This window comes from Eucyclogobius newberryi, unplaced genomic scaffold, assembly GCF_026437365.1.
Source record: "Eucyclogobius newberryi isolate DKJ021-1_F unplaced genomic scaffold, fEucNew1.0.hap1 SCAF_18, whole genome shotgun sequence".
NCBI classification, from domain to species: Eukaryota; Metazoa; Chordata; class Actinopteri; order Gobiiformes; family Gobiidae; genus Eucyclogobius; species Eucyclogobius newberryi.
The window spans coordinates 27985171-28007209 of NW_027315812.1; the positions used below are offsets into that span (position 1 = coordinate 27985171).

Consider the following 22039-nt stretch of genomic DNA (forward strand, 5'->3'; position numbering starts at 1 on the left):
GTTCAAAAGGAGGAAGGCAGGTTAAACGTTTTTTCTTACATGCCATCCAAGTCCACTGCAGCCCCTCCCTGGGCGGGGGACTTGGCTGTGAGAAGATTGCTCTAGGACCGGGTGGCTTCCTCAAGAACTGGGTAGCTTCCTCAAGGCACTCTGGAAATTCAGATTTTGGCCGGCGGTAGTCTTCTGCCTTCAGGCCATTTAAAGCCCAGCAATGAGAATGGCAAACATGGATTGCACCCTGTTGCTGCTGGATGTGGTCACAGCTTTGCACCATGTGTGAAATTGAATTACTCCACATCTGCCTCAGCTTCGAAGAGAGGCTGATGAGTTCACCACTGGAGTCGGAGCAATCATCTTGGGAGCTATGCTGCTTGGCCGTGGGGGCCTCCAGCTCATCAGGATCCAAATCATCGATTTGATGGCATGGGGGATGTCCCTGGTGTCCCTGGGGATTCTCGTCATCTGGCTGCTCTCAGTTTAATTTATATGTATTTGGGCGGGACAGTAGATGTTAATGAACATACATGAAACACATGATGTAAACACGCCGGATCAGCCGTGGGCTAGTTTTCATCCGTTTCCCTGCATTTATTCGCACATGCACATGATTTTACTGGTAAGGGTACCTTTAGTACCCGAAGGAAACCTACGCAAACTCCACACAGATCCCAGGACCTTCTTGCGGTGAAGCGAGAGCGCCAACCGCTGCGCTACAATGTCGCCCAATTACTTGATGTTACCCCCAGCACAGGGTCAGGCTTGTTAGACGAGCGAGTCTCCAACGGCGGGTTTTCTGAGAAAGACGTGCACAGTGAAGCCCAAGACACAATGCACAGACAGTCTGTCCCGGAAATCTTACAGCAACACTTACAAGTGTTCAGAGGCCCGTCCATCTCCATGATGAAGAGAGATTGGCACAAAGGCAGCAGCTCTGTATAAAGGGAAGAGACGCTAGCTGAAGTAGCAGCTGTTTGGGGACAGACCTACTATGGAGCTCAGAATAGTGAAGAGTTGGCAGAGCTCTCCCTATGAGCAGTTTAGCTAGTCCGTTAACTGAGAGCTGTCCCATGAGTGAGATACCGAAATTAATGTTGAAAGAGAACTTTAGCATTTGCAGCAAATGCTAGCGCCAACTTCCAGGACTGATGATGGGTAAGACTATCCAAGGAGGCTCGGGATGAAATGTACAGGAGTAAAGCTGACAGAACGCGGGAGAAATTGAGTGCACAAAACATAATTTCAGTTATTGGATGGAAACGTAAGAGGATTTTAAACAGAGAAGAGTGTGGTTCCATTGGTTTATTAGCATAGCGCACAGCAGAGGCACACATTGTCAGAATAACAGGCTGGATTAATGCATGCAAATAAATATGACTTTAAACTAGCGACACAGCATTTATAAACTTGTAGGCAAAAGGAGTTTAATAACTCGGGTAAAATGTGACAAAACCAGTACATTAAATATTTAAATAAGTGTTTTGGTGCATTTTCTTACCCTGAATGACCTTACATTACATATAAAATTGTGTAGATTTGGTTAATATTTTTAAGCAATTAAATCAAAGTTTATTTGTAGAGCACAGTTCATAAAATGTAATTGAGTGATTTACAATAGTAAAAACATTAAAATCCCAATATAATAGAAATCAAAAGACAAAATTAAAACCATATATAATGACATTAAAATGTAATTAAAATGAATCGCAGATAAAATACCTTGATTCAAAAGCACAGCTAAACCGAAGCACTTTAAACAGATCCGAGGAGTTTGTGGACTCTGAAAGCTCTGGGGGCTCCATAATTTACGTTTGAGATCACTTTCCACGCTCTATCAGTGCAAAGGAACGTAACAAGTGACGGCCAAGGGGCGGCAACGTGTGACAAAGGGGCAGCAACGTATGCGATCACGTGGTTTTGTGACGTCGGTGAATGATCTCTATAGGACCTAAGAGGAATATATTTACCTAGAAGGCATACTTACACAAAGGCTGCAAGATATTATTTGATGGGGGTAAACTCTTTCAATTTGTTAAACTGTCAGAAAAATTGCTTTTGCATAAATTATGTCTCCCTTTTCGATCAAATTTTGTCTCTTCCTCTTCTTACTTAATTTATATATATTAGAGCTCAAATATTTTTGTGCTTTTCAGATTTTTATGTCAACGTTTCTGCCACGCACCGGAGTATAAGTCGCACCAGTCAAAAAATGCATAATAGAGAAGAAAAAAACATATACAAGTTACACTGGAGTATGAAATGCGGTTGCAAGTTTGAAAATAACAAATAATCACATATAAGTCGCTCCGGAGTATAAGTACAAGTCGTACCCCGGCCAAAACTATGAAAAAAGGTGTGACTTATAATCCGGAAAATACGGTATAATATTTACCACCGCTATGATCCCACTAAACAATAATAACAAGAAACTAAAAAACTGTCATGCACTAAAACGATAAAAACAGTAGTGCAACTCCATAACTTCATTATTGCCATGGTTATATATTTTTACAGTAGTGAGCACTGATAATGTGATCACTTAAAAACACAGTTTAAGAAGGTTCAACGTGTTCTGAGGCATCCATTAGTCTACGGTGCACAAGGTAGTCATGGAGACGTCATGTGTGTCTGGAGAGCTGGGCAGACCCACACAGGAAGCACAGCTACGGCAACAGCCATAGCGATGAGGGCGGGCTCTAGTCTTCTGAAGCATGGGGATTGGAAGATGGTAAACGGGCGGGGCAGCCAAAACCAAATTAAGACATCAACAAATGTGTTGAGTGAACAGAAGAGGGAGCAGATGGAAAACAGGAGTTAAAATTAAGTGTGAAATCAACCAAATAGGGAGGAGATAAGAGGGAGAGGTAGAAACAAGTTAGTAAATCTGTAACTGAAGAGCAACTCATGTTAAGAGAAACACTGGACCAACCTGAGGACCTGAGATTATATTCTGAAATCATAAGTGTTCCAAGCAATTGGCAGCCTATCATGTTCAAAATGGACGGATCAAACATACTAATCCCACGTTAAAGCAGAAGCGTTTCAGATTTTTGTTGGTTAAAATGTGCTTTTGATGTGGTAATTTATGTCCTTGTTGTTTCCAGGGTTCCCTCTAAACCATGGGTGTCAAACTCATTTTGGGCCGTGGACTGAATTGACGCCGAGGCTGGGTTGCGGGCCAAACAATGTAAAAAATGAAATAAATATATTTTATAGAGCAGAGTACTAGTTATTTGTGGACACTGTTGCACTAATCTGTCAATATTGATGCATTAGCAGCAGGAACAGGAACGTGGACTTGTGATAAGATTCTGCTATTAAATGTTTATATCAAAGACCTCTTGCTGTTGCTGCTCAAACTAAATGTGAGCTCAGTGTAGGGGACCCATATGTCCCAAAAAGATCTTTGAAAGACAGTACCTTTTCACAGCTCAACAGACTGTTGCTGAAATCAAAGCATAGTGTTGGGTGTAAAGAAACGACCCCCCACGGAGAGGACACTGTCCTGACCGGAGCCCTTCCCCCTGAATCTGATAAGAGATATTCCTTCCCTTGAGTTTCTTAATGACTATATTTCACATCTAAACCGACTTAATGCTGACTGTGTGATCTACACTTGTGACTAAATCATGTTTTAGTTTCGTTTGCCACAAGAACTTGTTTGAAGTGTGTTCAAACTGTCGTACTTCATGTGCTTTCTCATTACCTGCTATTGGTGTGTGTTCGTTGACAATGTTGTGTATTTTATCATGGTTACATGTCATTTTTGCTGGTTTGAGTTAAATGTGCCCAAACTGAGAATAAGTTTGACCAAGAGTTAAAGCCACTCCCACTAGGCCACTCCTCCCAGGTCAATAAAAGAGCAGACTCGGCTCGGCTTCCTGCTCTTCTTTTGCCGGCAAGTGACCTGCCAGGACGTCACACCGGGTCCGGGACCCCCGCAGGGACGCCTCCCCCAACAGGGAGGCTGCATTGTCTTCCAAACTCGGCTTTCACCAAACAACCCGAACATCTTCATCGAAAAATGCACAATTCAACGGACCCTGGACTCATCAAACTCTTCGAATGCTAAACCTGCTCAAGCATCAGCGCCCCGGACAGCTCCAAGGACGCAAAGGACTCTGAGAACGCAAAGGCGTGGGAGGCCTTGCTCCACATCTTCCTTGGACACGTGAGACCTGAGAGTGGCTGATTACAGAGTGGCATTTAAAGACAGGTTCCCTTGAATTATTCCCTAAAACCAATCAAAACCTAATTCTTAATACCAGCATTTCTTCTAACTAAGTTGAGCCCAGGCACAGCCTGTGTAACCAAATGTGTCATTAATTGATTTTATATCTTTGTTTATTAAACCACACAAAATCATCCTGGTTTATAGAGCCTTTGTATTGATCTTTATAGAATTATGATTGTCGGTCAATGAATCGTGTACTCCCCTTCAGAGAATAAGACTGAGTAGATGTTAATGTTTTGCTGAACAAGCTTCAGATGGTGCCCTTTTAAATATAAATATGAACATTAACTACCTAAAGTGCTACACGTGTTGTCCACGATGAAATGGCTAGTCCCAGAGAATATACATTCCATCTTGGTACAAATGTGCGAGCAGGAAACGAGTATAATTACCCTACATCGGTATTGTTATATTTTAATCTCATTTTAGTGATTCATTATTCATGTAGTGAATCAAATGAATGAATTCTGATTGTATTCAGTTTCCAACTCCTCAATCACTTTAGTGTGGACACGGTAAGATCCCACAGTAGCTTAACTCTGTCATGTTAATGTTTTATTACACTCTGACCTGTGTTTTTACCTGTAGATCCTGATCTGTCCTGGTGCACTGGGCGGGATGTTTTCCTCACAGAGCTGTCATCACAGAAGTTTTTTTTTTTTTAATGTTAGCTCCACATTAGCGCAACTTTTAGCGAAACCCTAACATCCACTAAACAGTCTCCTTTGATGATCTCACTTGTTTCCTAAAGCCACAGGCATCTTTCCCTGCTCAGACCTCTGCTCAAGTAAAATTTGTAAAGTTTTGTGTGCGTCTGCAGTGCACTGCACTTAGCCCTTGGCACGTACCTGCAGGACTGTGGGACTCGGAGTTCTGGCACTATATAGCTAAGACGAGAGTTTTTTTTAATAAGTTGTGTCGCGTTTTACGTCAAAAACAGAGATTCTAAAAATAAAAAAATGTTTTTGATTTTTCCTGTTTTAGCGGATTTTACAATGTTTTTTTGGCCAAAACCTCAATAAAAATAAAAATAGAAAAATATTCTGCACCAGCATCTCTGACCTCCGACCATTTCTGTACCACCCAGAGTTCGTCTGAATGTAAGAGCTTTAAAACTCTCGCAACTCACGGCTTGACCATGAGATTAACATGAAGGAAGCGGGGTGGGCGTGGCTTCGGCTCACACTCCCATTCATTGAACTCGTGTTTGAACGAGGAAATGAAGAATATGCGTCTTGACCGATTATATCAGAATAATTTTGTCGTTGCAATTTAAGTAGCACAAGTCCTCCTCATGTGGACATGTCCAGCTCGTCTGTGGAGTCACGCATTTTCTTCTGACCGCATTGTAAGACCGCTACTTGTCCCGATGCGTTGATCTGAACTGCGCGTCTCTAGCGTGGGAAAAATTACTGCGCCGTTGGATGAAATCACTGTGGCCAAATTTAAGCTCAATAAGACATTTTCATTCATTGCACACTTTGTGTTCCTGTCCAGACTCAATAAAGTTTATGACATTGAAGGCATTTTTGTACACCGCAGTATAATAAGAGTTATTTCATTGTCTTGCATTGATATCCATAATGATGTAGATAATGTAGAGATGTGGGAGTAGGGCCTATAATTCTAAGAATCTAAGAAAATTATTTAGAATAAAATTTTATTTTTAAATTCAACTCCGACTTTTGGATGGTAGAAATGTGATTTGATAATGGGAAAATAAATTGTATTTTTATTCCGTCCTCCCCTGTTGTTTCACAGAAAATCTGTGAATCAAATAAAAAAACTCTCGCCTAATGGAAATTAATACAAATAAATTAGAAATGAAACGTTTAGGGCTGCATATTTGACACCGTTGCGCTAAACTGTGCACGAACAATTGCGTGAAAAGAAAACCTATGCTGCGCACGTGAGGGAGAGAGGCGCCTGCCTCTGGCATGCCAGAGAGACAGTCACTCCAGCGTGTCCTAGGTCTTCCCCGGGGCCTCTTCCCAGTGGGACATGCCTGAAACACCTCCCCAGGGAGGCGCAGTAGTCATCCATTACTCAAATCTCATGACCATAGGTGAAGGTAGATTTACCGGTAAAACGAGAGCTTTGTCTTTCGACTCAGCTCCTTCTTCACCACAGCAGTCTGATGCAGTGACTGCATCACTGCTGATGCTGCACCAATCTGCCGGTCATTCTCTTGAACAAGACCCCGAGATACTTTAACTCCTCCACTTGGGGCAATAACTCCCCACCCACCTGGAGAGGGCAAGCCACCATTTTACGGTTGAGAACCATGGCTTCTGAATTGGAGGTGCTTATTCTCATGCCAGCTGCTTCACACTCGGCTGCAAACCGTCCCAGTGCATGTTGCAGGTCAGGGTTTGATGGAGCCATCAGGACAACATCGTCAGCAAACAGCAGAGATGAGATCCTGTGTACCCCAAACTGGACACCCTCAGCCCCCTGACTGTGCCTAGAAACTCTGTCCATAAAAACAATTATTAGAACCGGTGACATAGGGCAGCCCTGGCGGAGTCCAACATGCACTGGGAACAGGTCTGATTTACTGCCGGCAATGCGAACACAGCTCCTGCTCTGGTCATACAGGGACCGGACAGCCATGAGCAAAGGGCCCCGGACCCAATACTCCTGGAGGACCCTGAGGGAAACGGGCGAAAGCCTTCTCCAGATTCCAAAAGCACATGTGGACTGGTTGGGCCAACTCCCATTAACCCTCTAGCACCTGGTAAAGAGTATCGAGCTGGTCCAGTGTTCCACGACGGCCCCCCATAATCTTCTGATCCGAAAGTTGGCTCATTGTTGCCCTCAGAGGCAACTGTTGTATTTTTGTAACGCCCAAAATCGCAACATTTTTTAACTTTAGTCATCCACGTCTAAAAAAAAGTGCTGTGTATCATCAAACCGCAAACAGAAGAGTTGAAGAAAAAACTGAATATACAGTCTTCAGGGTGAAGCCTTGTGTCAAAAGTCTGCATGTTGTGCTTCATAATAAATGCATATGCAGTCACTGTCCACGTGAAGTTGAAGACATGGATAACATGATCCAAACTTTGTCATAGTACTCGGGCGTGGTTCAGGTAAGAGTGTATTCTCACTGTAAATGTGGTTAAAATACAGCGTACAGCTTGTCTGCGTAAAGCAGAGGCCCGGGCCCAAGTGAAGTTGCAGGAAAAAATTTAAATATTATCCAATCTTTGCCACAGTCGTCCATCTGTCAGGTAAACGCGTTCAACTGTAAATGTGCCTTGCGGGGAAATAGAAAGTGAAAATTACACCAACGCATGGTAGTACATGAGCTGTGTAAATGAGCAGTGTAGATGAGCTGTGTGGCTCTCATTCACTTGTTTGCGCAGTGGTTTTGAGTTACAAATAGACAGATGTATGGACAAGCATGTTTTAACAATTGATTTAACAGTTAAATAATTTTTTGGTAGTTCTTGTGCAATTTTGGCCATTGATTTACTACACTCAACCAAAAAAAGAACCGTTCTAGAACCGGTATTGAAAAGCAGGTACCATGAAAGTACTGGTATTGAAAAAAAAAATCTAACAGTACCCAGCCCTAAGGCCGCAGTTATTTTATTACTTGGTTTACAGATTTTTAAATTAAATATATTGAACAGGCAGACAAAATATAAATATAATTTCACTTTCAAGATTTTTTCTTCATAAAACATTAGGCCAAGAAGAAAAAATGTTTTGTTTCCGGTAACCCAACTGACCTGGATTTGAAAAAAAACAGACCTTAAACATTTATTGCATATTTACTGGCCGTACGTTTCAAGAATGTCAAATTGTGAGAGAAAATCCAAAAGGCTCTCAGAGGCAACCGTTGTTGTGATTTTGGCCGTTACAAAAATAAAATGAATTGAATTGAAAAAGCTGCGGGGAAAAAAATCATCTGTGGGGATAGTAAGATATGAAAATCACTGCACTTTTGATAGGTTTCGTTTTACCTAAGCGTGCAGACCGGCTTGGTCGGCACTAGATCATACACTCCTAACTCACGATAGTCAGAATGAGTTAGGAGTGTATGATCTAGTGCCGACCCACTGGCTGCCATGGCCGTGGCGACAGGCACGCCCGGGATAGCAGCGGTGAAGCTATTTAGCGTGACGGTCGAAAAGTGCTCACATCATGTAGTGACAATAAGAGAAATGGTGCGACGCCAACACTGCAAAGCCTCTCACGGGTTTGTTCGCCACTTTCAAAGTTCCAACTACTGCTGGAATTGCCTATTAGCAAGTGATCCATTTGGTCAACGAGACTCCAAAGTACAGCTGGGCACTTACCAGCAATGGTGCTTTGGAAAGCATTTTGGAACGAGTGGATCAACAGCTCATCGAACACGCGGAGGCACCGCTGCTCTGTTGTCTGCTAATGGCTCTTCACGAGCTCTTATCTTTTGACTTACTACCGCTTTTTACATTTCATTTAATGCTATTTTGCATTGTCGGAGGTACTTTATAAAAAAAATAATGTAAAAAAAGAGAATTTATTTTATTTATAAATTAGAAATCAATAATCTAAGTGCGGCAGATCCGTAAACCAAGTAATAAAATAACCGCAGCCTAAGTATAGAATGTAATGCGCTCATCTCAAAAGCCCTCAGATTGGTCAATTATTAAAACATAGTAAAGTCACTTTATGTTTTGGCATGCCATGCAGATGCTCCATGCATCAAGCAACAATGTACTACATATACTTATATATCCACACACATCTTCTATAGTATGTGGCCTGATGCTGTGACCCACTTTCCTCTTGTACTGCTGTGTTCTGCCCCTAAATGCCATATGAGATGAATGCACCCACAGCTCGAGGAGAAGGCCCCTGCTGGGGCTCGGGCCTAAATATGCCAATGAGAAAACAATGTTTCCCATTTTTAAAATATCAAAAACTATGCCTTTACTGAAAGCGCTCACGCTACATCATGGTGAATCCCTGGTACCTGACGGGCACTTTTGGGCAATTATGCAGCCGTGCTTTGCACGGCCTTACGGAACTAAAAGGCTTCTCGCCAGCTTGTGGCGCTCAGGCCTAAAAAAAAATAATAAAGAATGCATAACAGAAAAGTGCAAACAAATGGAGCGGTTTCCATCCATCTAACTTTATCAACTACAGTTTATTTTAATTTACAGTTTAGCCACAATCACATCAACAACAGTCTAACTACCACAACTGTTACCCATCTACACTACCCTAGGAGCAACCAAGCCTTGAAATAATTATTTTTACATCCCTGTTAACATGACAGGTACCAATTAGAGATGCACCGATCAATCGGCCGCCGATTAAAAAAGCCGGTTTTAGTGAGCGTGTAAAGTTAGTCAAAGAGCTGATGAAACTGGAAAATGATATTGGCAACATAAATATGCTGTCTTATAATAGCAAAATTTTGAATAATATTGCAGTAAATGTACTGGGCCAAAATATAACTGCTGTACAATGATCTTTAAGATCTGGATTTACCTTCAGCCCTCCCTGTTGCCCCTACTCCTGCTCCTTCAGGGGATGCTGGCCCTTCTGCTGCACCCACAGGTGTGTAAAAGCATTTGGTTTGATTACAATTTGTTTTTGAGCCTGTGTCACCTAAATTGCAATGTGTTTTTTGTAGGCCCACGAGGAAGAGGTCCCTGGAGGCCGAGTCCTCCAGCTTTGAGAGGGAGGTGCTCCTCATGTTCCATCGGTTTCCTCTCCTGCAGAGGGTTCCAGCTCATTCAAAGGAATGTGTAAAATTACAAATGTAGAAATTACTATATTAAAATAGTTCATTTGATTTCGATCTGGAACCATTGGAGCACGAAGATTAGATGAATGAGCTGCATCTTCTGCAGGAGAGGAAAGTCTCCTTTTTCCTCTTGGTGTCCCCCACTCTTCTCCAGGCCATGGTCCTGTATATTAGTTAGTATATAGTTCTGTATACAGTGAACCCTCGTTTATCGCGGGGGTTACGTTCCAAAAATAACCCGCGATAGGCGAAATCCGTGAAGTAGAAACCTTTATTTTTTTACAGTTATTATACAATGAAATACTCCATAAAACAAGCCGCTCTCACCGGCCTCTCCCGTAGCTCACGCGCGCCGCTCTCACCGGCCTCTCCCGTGGCTCACGCGCGCCGCTCTCACCGGCCTCTCCCGTAGCTCACGCGCGCCGCTCTCACCGGCCTCTCCCGCAGCTCACGCGCGCCGCTCTCACCGGCCTCTCCCGCAGCTCACGCGCGCCGCTCTCACCGGCCTCTCCCGCAGCTCACGCGCGCCGCTCTCACCGGCCTCGCAAACTTCAATTTGGCAAGCGGTTTTACGTACGTGTACATATTAATCCATAACGTTATTGACACACAGGTAGATAAGACGCGGAGAGAATGTTTAGCCAATCAGAATGCAGAACACAATGCATGATGCAAATCCGCGAAGCAGCGAGACCGCAAAAAGTGAACCGCGTTATAGCGAGGGTTCACTGTATATATATATTATTTTTATTACAAATTGAAGTTTGCGAGGCCGGTGAGAGCGGCGCGCGTGAGCTTCAATGTTTTATTGAGTATTTCATTGTATAATAACTGTAAAAAAATAAAGGTTTCTACTTCGGGGATTTCGCCTATCGCGGGTTTGTTTTGGAACGTAAACCCCCGCGATAAACGAGGGTTCACTGTATTCACAATTATCAGCAGTGTCCCACGCTCAAAACACCCGTCCACATAGAGTTTGAATGTAAACTGGACGCTTTGACGCCGCAGAGTGAAGGGGCCATTACAAAATTCAAAATGGGGTCACACGCGCCAAAAAATTAGTGTCGGTCAGTATGTCCGGAGACATTTTTGAGTCGGTCAAAACTGATTTTTCCGTCGTTCATTGACCGTGTCCGACCAGTTATTTCGAGGCTTGGCAACTAAGCTGGGGGAAGTATGACAGCTTGAAAACTATCCTCTGCTTCCTCCTACTTTTCTTATGAACAATATTTAATATTTTACTTCACTTGTTGCTGTTCATATGTTTTTCTCCTTCTTCCACTACTGTCAGGAAGTGGTACTGTTTCAGACACTGCCAATGCTGACCTGTAGATCCGGATGCTAAAATAATCCTTTATTGTCCACACATGGGTAAATGCTGCTCAAATGATTGGAGGAACACGCTCCACTTTACTACTCTTCATCTGCCTAATTGAACTGTCTCACAAGATAACCACCCTCTCTCCTACAGAGTGGTTCTTGCCCCACAGTATCTGTCAGAATGTTGACCTTCATAATAAAAAGATGCAAATCAGTATATCAATACATACACATCTAATTTGCTTTAATGGAGGGCACTGTGGTTAACTTTTTTTGCCTGGAGAGGAACTTACTTGGAAATTGTACTCTCCAAACAAAAGAACAAAAAATAAATAATAAATAAAGACACAAATAAAATCACAAACAAACATAACTAAAACACTGTGCGGCTGTGATTGGTGAATACAGATGAAACAGTTTGGTGCAGACATGAATGATAGAAATGTCTTACCAGGCTTCTGTACCCCCTGCACCTCCTTTCCATTCTCCAGCACTGAGCCGGACGCTGCACACACAACAACCAGCAGTTACACCCCAAGACACAAATTATAATCCAAATCACTGTCTTTAGGCGTGAGCAGAGTTTAGTGAATATCTTTATTTGCTCCAAGACCTACGTCTTAATTTTTTATTTTTCGTTTGTTTTGGGCTTTTTTCCGGGTTTTGTTGTTCACATAGTGATTTATTTTTTTATTTATCTTTCGTTTTGGGCTTTTCTGTGCTGGCCGTGCCGGTGGCCGCGCCGCGTTTTAGGGATGGTTTATCCCCCCTATTACTATTATGTATATAGTAAACCAATTTTTATCCTATAATAGATTTAAATTGTTTTTCTTTCATGCATGCCCTTTTAGTTTATATATGTTGTTTTATCATTATTCATTGTTTCATGTTGGACTGAATCACCAAAGCAAGTTCCTATTTTTGTGAATGTTGTTCATTGGCAATGACAATAAACCTTTTCCGATTCTGGAAGAGTCATTGAAGCTGTTGCAGATTAGAGCTACAGTAAATTCACTTCCTGTGCAGTTTATTTCTGTGCATTAAAGCTTTAATCTGCCCTACTGCACCGCATTTCCAAAATGATGAATACCGTTTGGACGTGCAGCTAAACTAGAAATGCAGTGCTCCGCTCATTTTCTTTGTCGTCTCAAAGCGAGTGGCTTTACTCTAGACAAACCGCTGATGCTTGCTGCCAACAACTTTTGTTTGGGTATTTTCTACTTTACATTGGTAAAGTAGTAGTAAATGCCCAATGTACCTACTTTACCAATGTAAAGTGCCTTTAGTTAAAATACAAAAATAATGTTAAGAATATACTATTAAAAGTGAAAGACTGAATTGTTTTAATTGTTTTTGTTTGTGGTCATGTGATTTTCAAGGTATTTTTGTTGTGTGAGAATAGCATTCAATATTCATGGGCGTGTCCGCTGCAGTGGCCGCTCAGCTGAAAGCAGAGGGAGTAACCGGAGCGCGCACGCATGAAGTCGAGCTGCGTTTTTCAGATAATACAGATGATCTGTAGACAGTAAGGACCAAGATGGAGGTGCTGCGGGCCAGGGTGACAACACTGGAGTCGGCGAACAATTTAAGTTTTCTAATGACGCATCAAATTTGCATGTGGGCTGTTGGATCTTCTTTTAGTAAGCAATGCCATTTGGGTTGCAAACTATTGAGCACAGGTCAAAATAGGCGGATGGTAAGGATGTTAAAGCCGTAATGGACAATTTTTCACCGATTTGAGAACTCAAGCGGAAGTGCGCACTCCCCCGTGCGGACGCACAAAAAAAACACACGTGCGTTTGTTTATTAGTGCGATGGATCGCATCGCATCTCTCATCTCCTGTAGATTTCCATCTCTTCTGAGCCAGCTCAAACTGTCTCAAACTAATTTTGTCCTGTACACTGAGGGAACTATATTATGATGATCAATGCGCTTAGCCACGGGGAAACGTGTTGCTCTGCTGCGGACGAGCCAGAACGAGGCTGCAGCTGTGCAGTAGGTGCGTTCTATGATTGATACGTGGCAGGACTAATAGGCTGTCCACGCCACGAGGAAATGAGACTCAGATTTGGGCCAAAAAAATCGTCCATTACGCCTTTAACTGATGACCACCTAAACAGCTTTATGAGATCAGAATCAGAAAAGGTTTTACTGCCATTGTCAGTGAGTTCTAAGAATTACAGTACAAAATAAATTTTCTTTTTTGATGTAACATAAAACAATGAAGAGTATTAATCAAATACAATAATTTTACATTTAGAGGATACATTTGAGCCTCTACCATTTTCAAGTGTGTGATGGGAAACTGACCAAGATGGAGTTGATTGATTATAACCTCACCATAAACCCAAACTTAAGCGATCAATTATTTGACGTGTCTGTTGACTGTTGATTGTAGTACAATCCTACATCCAGTCAGAAAGTATCTGACTGGATGTAGGATTGTACTACAATTACGGGGGAAGTAGCTAAAGAAAGTAAAAGTAGTACCAATGAAATACATTTTGGGTCATCATATGCTCCAGTAAAATGTTTATTATGACATAAGTGGTTTCACTTGCCTTTTTAATACGTTTTATGTAATGGGCTTAATAATTAGATATTCCAAGTCTCTTCCAATTAAAAAACATATTTTCTCCAAACTGACTTAAATGCACATTTGAACTTTCACGTATTCCCTTGTCATTATAAAATCCTATTCTGCAATTATTTTTAATTTGCATTTATTCAATTTTACAAGAGCTGAACATAATAGTATGTTTTAGACATAAGATTAAGTTGAGATAAATTATAATCTCTTGGGCTCGAGGTCCAAATATTTTATCTTTAGCGCGTGTTCTTTTTAATACATCCTTGTGCATGTTCTGCATGGTGTTCTGTACATAGCCATCCGAGGCAACTGCTGTTGTGATTTTGGGCAAAAATTTTAATTGAAGTTAGCATCAGCGTTATTGCTGGGCGACGGATCGGCTCCGGGGTCTAGATCCGTCCATTTTTGGCATGGCCTTTGCGGTCTCCATCTGCTGGGTCCTTCCAGTTAAGTGAGACATAGCCACAGTCAAGCGATACAACAGTTTGTCAGTTTCAGGAGTTCTCTGCAGACTGCTTTGTGTTATTCATTTGAAAGACAGATTTAGTGCCTAATCTAACACTGTGTCCACACAAACAGAGGAGTGTGGGCTGTGTGCTGTAGCCAATTGCATGCTGGCTAATAGGGAGAGTTGAGACGTTTCCAGGTGGGCCGCACGACAGCCGGTGGCTGCTGTGGTTCTGCGCAGTGGCTCCGTGCAGTCGGGGTTTTTTTATTTAGATTTTCAGGTTGGTCAGGTTACCGGAAACACATAATTATTTTTTTTTGGTCTTATAATAAGCCAATGGAAATGGCAATAAAACAAATGAGTGAAATGCTCATTTATATGTAAATTAGCAAAAAAGGCAGTGAAAATGCTTTATTCAAATGTCTTAATAACACATTGTCTTTCTATCTTTTAGCCTATGGGGACAGAAGATGGATTTGAGTTGTTTGAGTTGTTTGAGTGAATGATTTTTATTTTTTTTTGTGTGCGAATTATCTTAATTATTTTTCTATAATTGAGCAGTCATTAAAACATAACTCTAATTGCAGGGTTTATAAAAAAAAAACATGATAACCCTAACCCTTTTCTAAGTCATTCAGCCCTAATACTAAACACTATTGTTGCCAGGAGATGAAGTGAGGAGGAGTTCAAATGAGGCATTGGAAGTTAATATGTAGTGTACTTTGAGTGTTGAAATTATCAGAACGTGACTTGGTTTAGTTAATGGAAGCCCATATATTTTCAGAGCTTGTAAGATTTCTATTACACATTCTTGTACATTTATCACCATGATCCTGGTTGATGCTAGCTGTTGTGCTGTAGCTAACCTGTTCCGTTGTCATTGTCCAGCAGGGGGATGAAGTCAGTCTTGCCCACAGTCTCCCCCACCTCGTCCTCAAACGTCTCGGCCTCCAGCTGGGCAACAAAGTCCCTCTCCACCCGGCTCTCTGGGCTGGCCTGGGGCACCCCATCAGTCAGAGCATCACTCAGGCTTAGGTCTAACTCCGCCATGGCTGAACAAAATACCAAAAATTACACATTAGGGATGGAAAAATATCAACAATGTTATTTTACCACACTCATGTTATTCACAATATCAGTGTTCTCGCTGAGGAGTTTTGGCATAGCGGGCCGCCATGCTGCGGCTGGTCACCGGCTGGTCACCGCCATGCTGCGGCTGGTCACCGGCTGGTCACCGCCATGCTGCGGCTGGTCACCGGCTGGTCACCGGCTGGTCACCGCCATGCTGCGGCCATGCTGCGGCCATGCTGCGGCCATGCTGCGGCCATGCTGCGGCCATGCTGCGGCCATGCTGCGGCCATGCTGCGGCCATGCTGCGGCTGGTCACCGCCATGCTGCGGCCATGCTCCAGCTGGTCACCGCCATGCTCAAAAGATACCGCCAGGTATTAAGATAACAGTGAGAGCGCCGCGGGCGGCTCGAGCAAAAGGCACCGCGGTGCTCACACAGTGATCTTAGGGTGCTGCGGTGCGGGTGAGGAGTGCTCGCACGGGCGCCATGAGGCTTTTCGCTCGCACTCGGCCGTGCTACTAATAAATGTATAATTTTTTTTTGCGAGCGTCGCCTGCGGCACGGTTTGTTCCACCGCCATTCTTCAACCTCAGCCCAGCAAGAACACTGCAATATATTAAATTGTAAGCTATGGGCCCAAAATGTTTTGTTAACACTTGTTGACTACTATTTCCCAAGGAGGTTTTATTGTTTTTCCTGGACGAGAAGGAGGGTCTAAGGACAGGGCATGGATCTATTATATATCTGGAAAGGGTACTCCGCCTCTGCCCACGATCCAAATTGAGTAGTGGCCTTTTGGTCGGACCATTTCAAGAATTCGGCCTCTAAAATCCTTAAAAATGATTTTTTTTGATGATGACATCACGTAAGCTGTGTACGCGCACTGACCGCGCAACCCTGTGAACGAGCCTCAGAAGAGCATGTGTCGAACGAAAACTAAAACACAAGCAGAAGAAAGTGGACGAGACAAGACGAGACAAACGACACACGCAAGTTGTGTTTGTATGTCATTCCTCACGTTTTCACACATCATTCAATATGAAGTGTAAATCAACAATTACAGTTAACCTGTTACCCACCTATTTCGCGCTGTGCACAATGGTTGAACATACTCAAATGCCATTGCTTATTAAAAGAGGATCTTACAGCCCACATGCAAGTGTGATGCATCATTAGAAAGCTTAGGCCTTCTAGTTTCTGCAAATGTGCATATGCTGTTTATCTTGTTGACAACAACTGTGTAAAGTTTCAGATCTCTAGGACCAGGCATTTTGGTGCTGTTGACCTTTTTGTATCAAAAAGTATATTCGGAACAAGTGATCCAAATATGTGCCAACTGTGCCAAACTGTTTTATTACAATTTAAGCTCCTCTATGATCATAAAACATACATTTTGATGTTTTGTAGGCCACTAATACCCATTATAACTGCTAAAAACAATGTATGTGAAAATGTGTAAGTATGAGTTTACCCATGAGGTGAAAAAAAAAAAAAATATATATATATATATATATATATATATATATATATATATATATATATATATATATATATATATATATATATATATATATATATATATATATATATATATATATATATATATATATATATATATATATATATATATATTTTTATTTTATTTTTGTATTGGTATAATAATACATATATCTAACATAATGCGCGCCCAAAAGGCTAATAAAATCAGAAAACGTGATGCGTAAAATCTAGTCATCTCCTGCCGAAAAATCTAGGCTCTGACAGCCTTTACGCACGTGAATAGAGACCATAGCGCGCCGCAGCCGAGCTAAAAATAGCCATGTGACGTCACCGCACCAACAGCGCGTACCCGGAAGTCAGTCAATGAGAACTGCGAGGCTATCTATTCCCATTGAAAACACTTCATAAAGCAACGGTCAAAACTGATTATTACGACCCAGAATCAACTAATTTGTTTCACAAAGACGTTTAACAACAAACACTGCTGCTATGGAACGTGTAAGAGTGATTTTCGCTACGCCGATAGACCTGAAATAGAGGGCGTTTGGTTCATAACTTTCCTGAAGCCAAGACCGCGGCTCCAGCCGTAGGCAGCGGTGAGTGACAACCTGCGTCCCCGGGGTTTGGTCACTTTCACGGGCAGAACACCGTCCCCTCCGCGGCGCTCTCCGGAGAGTGTCAAAGACTCTTGTGTCCATGTCTCTACCGGGAAATTTAGCGCGGCGGAGGGGACGCGTTCTGCCCGTGAAGTGAGCAAACCCCTGGAACGCAGGTTGTCACTCACCGCTAGGGATGCGTACCGCTACGACGGACCGGATCTGGACTTTCGGTTCAGGTCCAAAAAAAACGAAACCCCGGTGATTCGGTTCTGAAAAAAATCTAGCACTCACGTATTATATCCTTTTTGTTCTAGAATCTAGACCATCTTAAACCTTCCATTGATCGCGAAATTGGCGCTGGAAAAGACGTAAACACTGCCATGCGCCGCTGTCAATAGCGCACACGGACCCTAATTAGTGACGCACGCGTCTTCCGGGCATAAGTTGAAGCCGGCGAAATAAGTTTAAAGATGCGAGAGACGGGACCGCCTCGTACATGTCGAGCTGCGCAGAACCGTGTATCCACATGCGAACATTGAAGTGACAGCCGGTAAGATCGCTGGTTTTATTTGAACCGTTTTAAGCTGTGGCCGCCGTGTGCAATGTCGTGATCGTTAACGTGCTGCGGCTTAACAATCAAAAATAAATTGATTTGATGATTTGATTAAAGGGGCGGGGTCAGTGTGGTTTCTTGTCTGGGTCTTTGGTCTGGGTGTAAATATGAATGAAATAACTTAAGTGTTATGTTGTGGTGTGATGTATTTGGCATTAAGTAAATACAAAGTAAAGTCAAAGTAATATTGCTTAAAGGTGGAATGGACAATTTTTTTCAGCAAATTTTGTATCATATTTCCTTGTGGCGTGGATAAATCATTTGTCCTGCCACGTATCAATCATAAAACGCACCTATCGCTCACCTGCAGCCGCGTGCGGTTCGTCCCCACGTTTCCGTGTGCCTAAGCGCATGGATCTATCATAATATAGTTCCCTCAGTGTACGGGGCAAAATGAAGACGGAGAAAGACTGTTCGAGCTGACGCAGAAGTGGACAGAAATCTACGGGAGACGAGAGATGCGATGCGCTCCGTTGCGCTAATAAACAAACGCACGTGTGTGTTGTATCAGTCCGCACGGGGGAGTGCGCATGCGCACTTCCGCCTGCGTTCTCAAATCGCCGAAAAATCGTCCATTGCGCCTTTAATTGCTTTCATTAATTGGAGTTTATATTTTGTAATAGTATTTTATATTTGTATTCTACAGTTGTTAAATATGGTCTGGTGTTTAATGCTGCTAATATGATGTATTATTTTGATTTGTTGTGTAAAATATTTTCATATTCTACTTTTCTTGATACTGCTAAGTTGATTGCTTTATAGTGGTTCAAGTTGACTTTTATGCTAGTTTTTGTAACTGTTATTTTACACTGTGACTTAATTATTTACACTGGTGTATTGTCTGTTTGAAGGTTTTTACCTGACTTTTGATGGTAATGGTCTGCACGGACTAGAACCTGAACGCGGGTTTAGGTATGCATCCCTACTCACCGCTGCCTGCGGCTGGAGCTCCGGGATATAAGATTACCGTGTTCCGCAAACGCTGTAGAACTAACATCAGTTTTATTCAGTAAACCCTTACAAAAGCCATGTCTTAATGTTCAAAAATCGGACTTGTGAACCGAGGAGAGAGTCTAGATGAAGACATGGACGTGGATGGTCTCTCTCTCTGTAGCTAACAGTCTGAAGAAAAGATCGATGCCAAACACCATCTTATAAGTCAAACAGGTCATTTGTTATGGACAGAGAAATGCGCCTCATGTGAATATTTTCACTGAAGAAAATTTTGTTTACTTGACAATATCTCGAAATCGGATAACTTCAGGAAAAATACAAGTGGATATTGTTTTTCTATGGTTCCTTACGGAGAGACTGAGTACAAGGATGTACAGATTGAAAGCCGTTTCGTCCGTCATAAACAGCAAACAGGTCGGACATGTGTTTGTAAAAGTTGAGACTTTCTCACAAACTATTGGCAATTGCTTATTGGGGCATATTATTGAATCAATGAGATATTAGTTTTGTTACCCTTTAAAATGATGTATAACTTGCTGGTATTGACCACGGAAATAAAAGTGATGATGTAATAGAACTTTTCTAATTTAGAAAATGCGCGTCGGCACACAGGTGGATGGTAACAGGTTAACACAAGCTAAAACAAGCTAACGTAAGCTAACGTTTAGGTACACGAAAAGATGCAAATAACTGATTATTTCTCCCTACAAAATGTTATGAGAGACAAAAGGTTAAGGTTTAACACAGACCAAGGAAAACTAGAGAAAGAAATTATGAAATGATAAAATTATGTCAGGCTGCAAAATAGACGGGGGCCCGGGGCCCGCAGGCAGTTTAATATCCGGCGGGCCCGCGGTTTGAAATAGGAGGGGGTGTATTGTCTGTTTGAAGGTTTTTACCTGACTTTTGATGCCAATGGGTCTGCAACATTAAAGAGTGGAAATGTGTCTAAAGGCAAAACATTGTATCAGATGAAACAGCTGCTTTGACCCTTGACCCAGACTGACTCCGTCAACAATACTCAACATGCTCTTGTTCCTCAAGTAAAAAAAACTGTTAAGCTATAGTTTAGCAGCTATTTCGTAGCCAGTAGCTTGCGATTTGTAAGTTGTAACTTCTGTTAAAAACAGTGAATAAACCAGACAAGTTGAGTTTAATTCAATCTGCAGTTAAGCCTTGTGTTTGATAGTCATCCTTGTTCAAGTGTCTTCAACTTAATTTAGCCAAGTAGCTTGTGTTATGCTGTTGTAACATTATGCAAATATGGCATGGGTTCAGCCGGACTCATTAGGTCCGGACCTGAACCTAAACCTCTGAATTCGAATCTGGGGACTTGAACCTGAACGTGGGTTTGGGTATGCATCCCTAGGTGGGGCCCTTAACCTGTTACCACCCACCTGTCCGCCGGCGAGCATTTTCTATATCTCAAATATTCTCTTACATCATCACTATTATTTCCGTGGTCAATACCAGCAAGTTATACATCATTTTAAAGCTTATTTTCTCAACAAAACGAATATGTCATTGATTTACATTGAATAATATGCCCCAGGAAGCAATTGCCAATAGTTTGTGAGAAAGTCTCAACTTTTACAAACGCATGTCCTACCTGTTTGCTGTTTATGACGGACGAAACGGCTTTAATTCTGTACATCCTTGTGCTCAGTCTGTCCGTAAGGAAACATTGAAAAACAATATCCACTTGTATTTTTCCTGAAGTTATCCGATTTCGAGATATTGTCAAGTAAACTTTTCTTCGTTTCTCGCCGGACGAGAATGCGCTTGTCCGGCGCATTTCTCCATCCACAACAAATGACCTGTTTGACCTATAAAATAATATTGGATATCCTTCTTTTCCTCAGACTGTTACCTACAGAATGGGACCATCCATGAATTTTTCTGTCCACGGGTTTGTTTGCTACAGCCTCCGCAAAAAAAAATGCGCCGCTTGCAACGCACATGGATTAGTCTGTTTACATCTAAATAGCGCCGCATGCAAATGACGTAGCAGACTTTGATTGACATATTATTCTAGCCAATAAGATTAGCTTTAGAAAGAGGGGCGGGACAAAGGCCTTATTGACACAGAATCTTCTGTATTCTCGTGCGTTAGGCTCCGGGAAGGCTGTAAATAGCCAGATTTCTCGGCAGGATTTTGCGCATAACGTTTTCTGATTTTATTAGCCTTTTGGACGTGCATTTTGTTAGATATGTATTATTATACCAATATAAAAATAAAATAAAAATATAGCCGCAAGCGGCAATGATCGGCCCTCGCTACGCCGCCGCCACGCCGCAAGAGGAGGGGGCGCTAACGCGCCCCAATTGTCCTTTTATTACGCCTACTGCTGAATCTGTGACGCTGTCACATCTTCTCCCCTTTGTTTTACCATCAAAAAGCAATTTTATTTTGAATTCTTGGCAAAATGTGCGGCTTTGCCGCACAGACACCGTGACTCTTTGAATAAAAATGTGGATAACTTTTGATGGTCCACCCCTGAAGATGAGTCTCACCAAATTTCAGGTTAATATGTCTAACGCCCTAAGAGGAGTTTGTGAAAGTCTAAAGTGTAAACATGTTCTGGCGATTTCCCCATTGGAATAACATGGAAGGTTTCGGTCATCGTTACGGCAAAACCATAACAATTATGACATGAGTCTCATTGACTTTTTTGATGGGGATGTCAAAATTGAGTTGTGTGTCAAATTTCATATAATTTCGCAAAACTAAATATTTAACCTCCATATAAAATCTGTAGGGGGCGCTGTGGCTCCAAATTAATTTATTTCACTTCAAGTAGGTTTAGGGCAAAGAGTTTAACAACTGATTCTAATTTGACGCAATTCGGACTTTATCTGCGCAAACGGCAGAAATGTTAAATTTGGGAGATTTCTGAAATTCTTGCTACAGTTTGCGGCTTTGCCGCACAGAGACCGTGACAGGTATCAATGTAATTTGGATAACTTTT

At 42.1% G+C, this 22039-nt stretch overlaps 1 protein-coding gene across 3 annotated transcripts in view; it reads right to left on the reverse strand.

Annotated features, from left to right (window-relative positions):
* The window catches only part of LOC140364821 (uncharacterized), an 83892-nt gene that overhangs the window by 53312 nt on the left and 8541 nt on the right, over nucleotides 1-22039 (reverse strand). For all 3 annotated transcript variants that reach the window (XM_072451199.1, XM_072451198.1, XM_072451197.1), the window contains exons 2-3: nucleotides 15200-15385; nucleotides 11746-11799 (exon numbers count right to left, since the gene is read on the reverse strand). In XM_072451199.1, the coding sequence (XP_072307300.1) occupies nucleotides 11746-11799; nucleotides 15200-15383 (238 nt within the window). In that variant the 5' untranslated portion in view covers nucleotides 15384-15385. The remainder of the gene's footprint in view (nucleotides 1-11745; nucleotides 11800-15199; nucleotides 15386-22039) is intronic.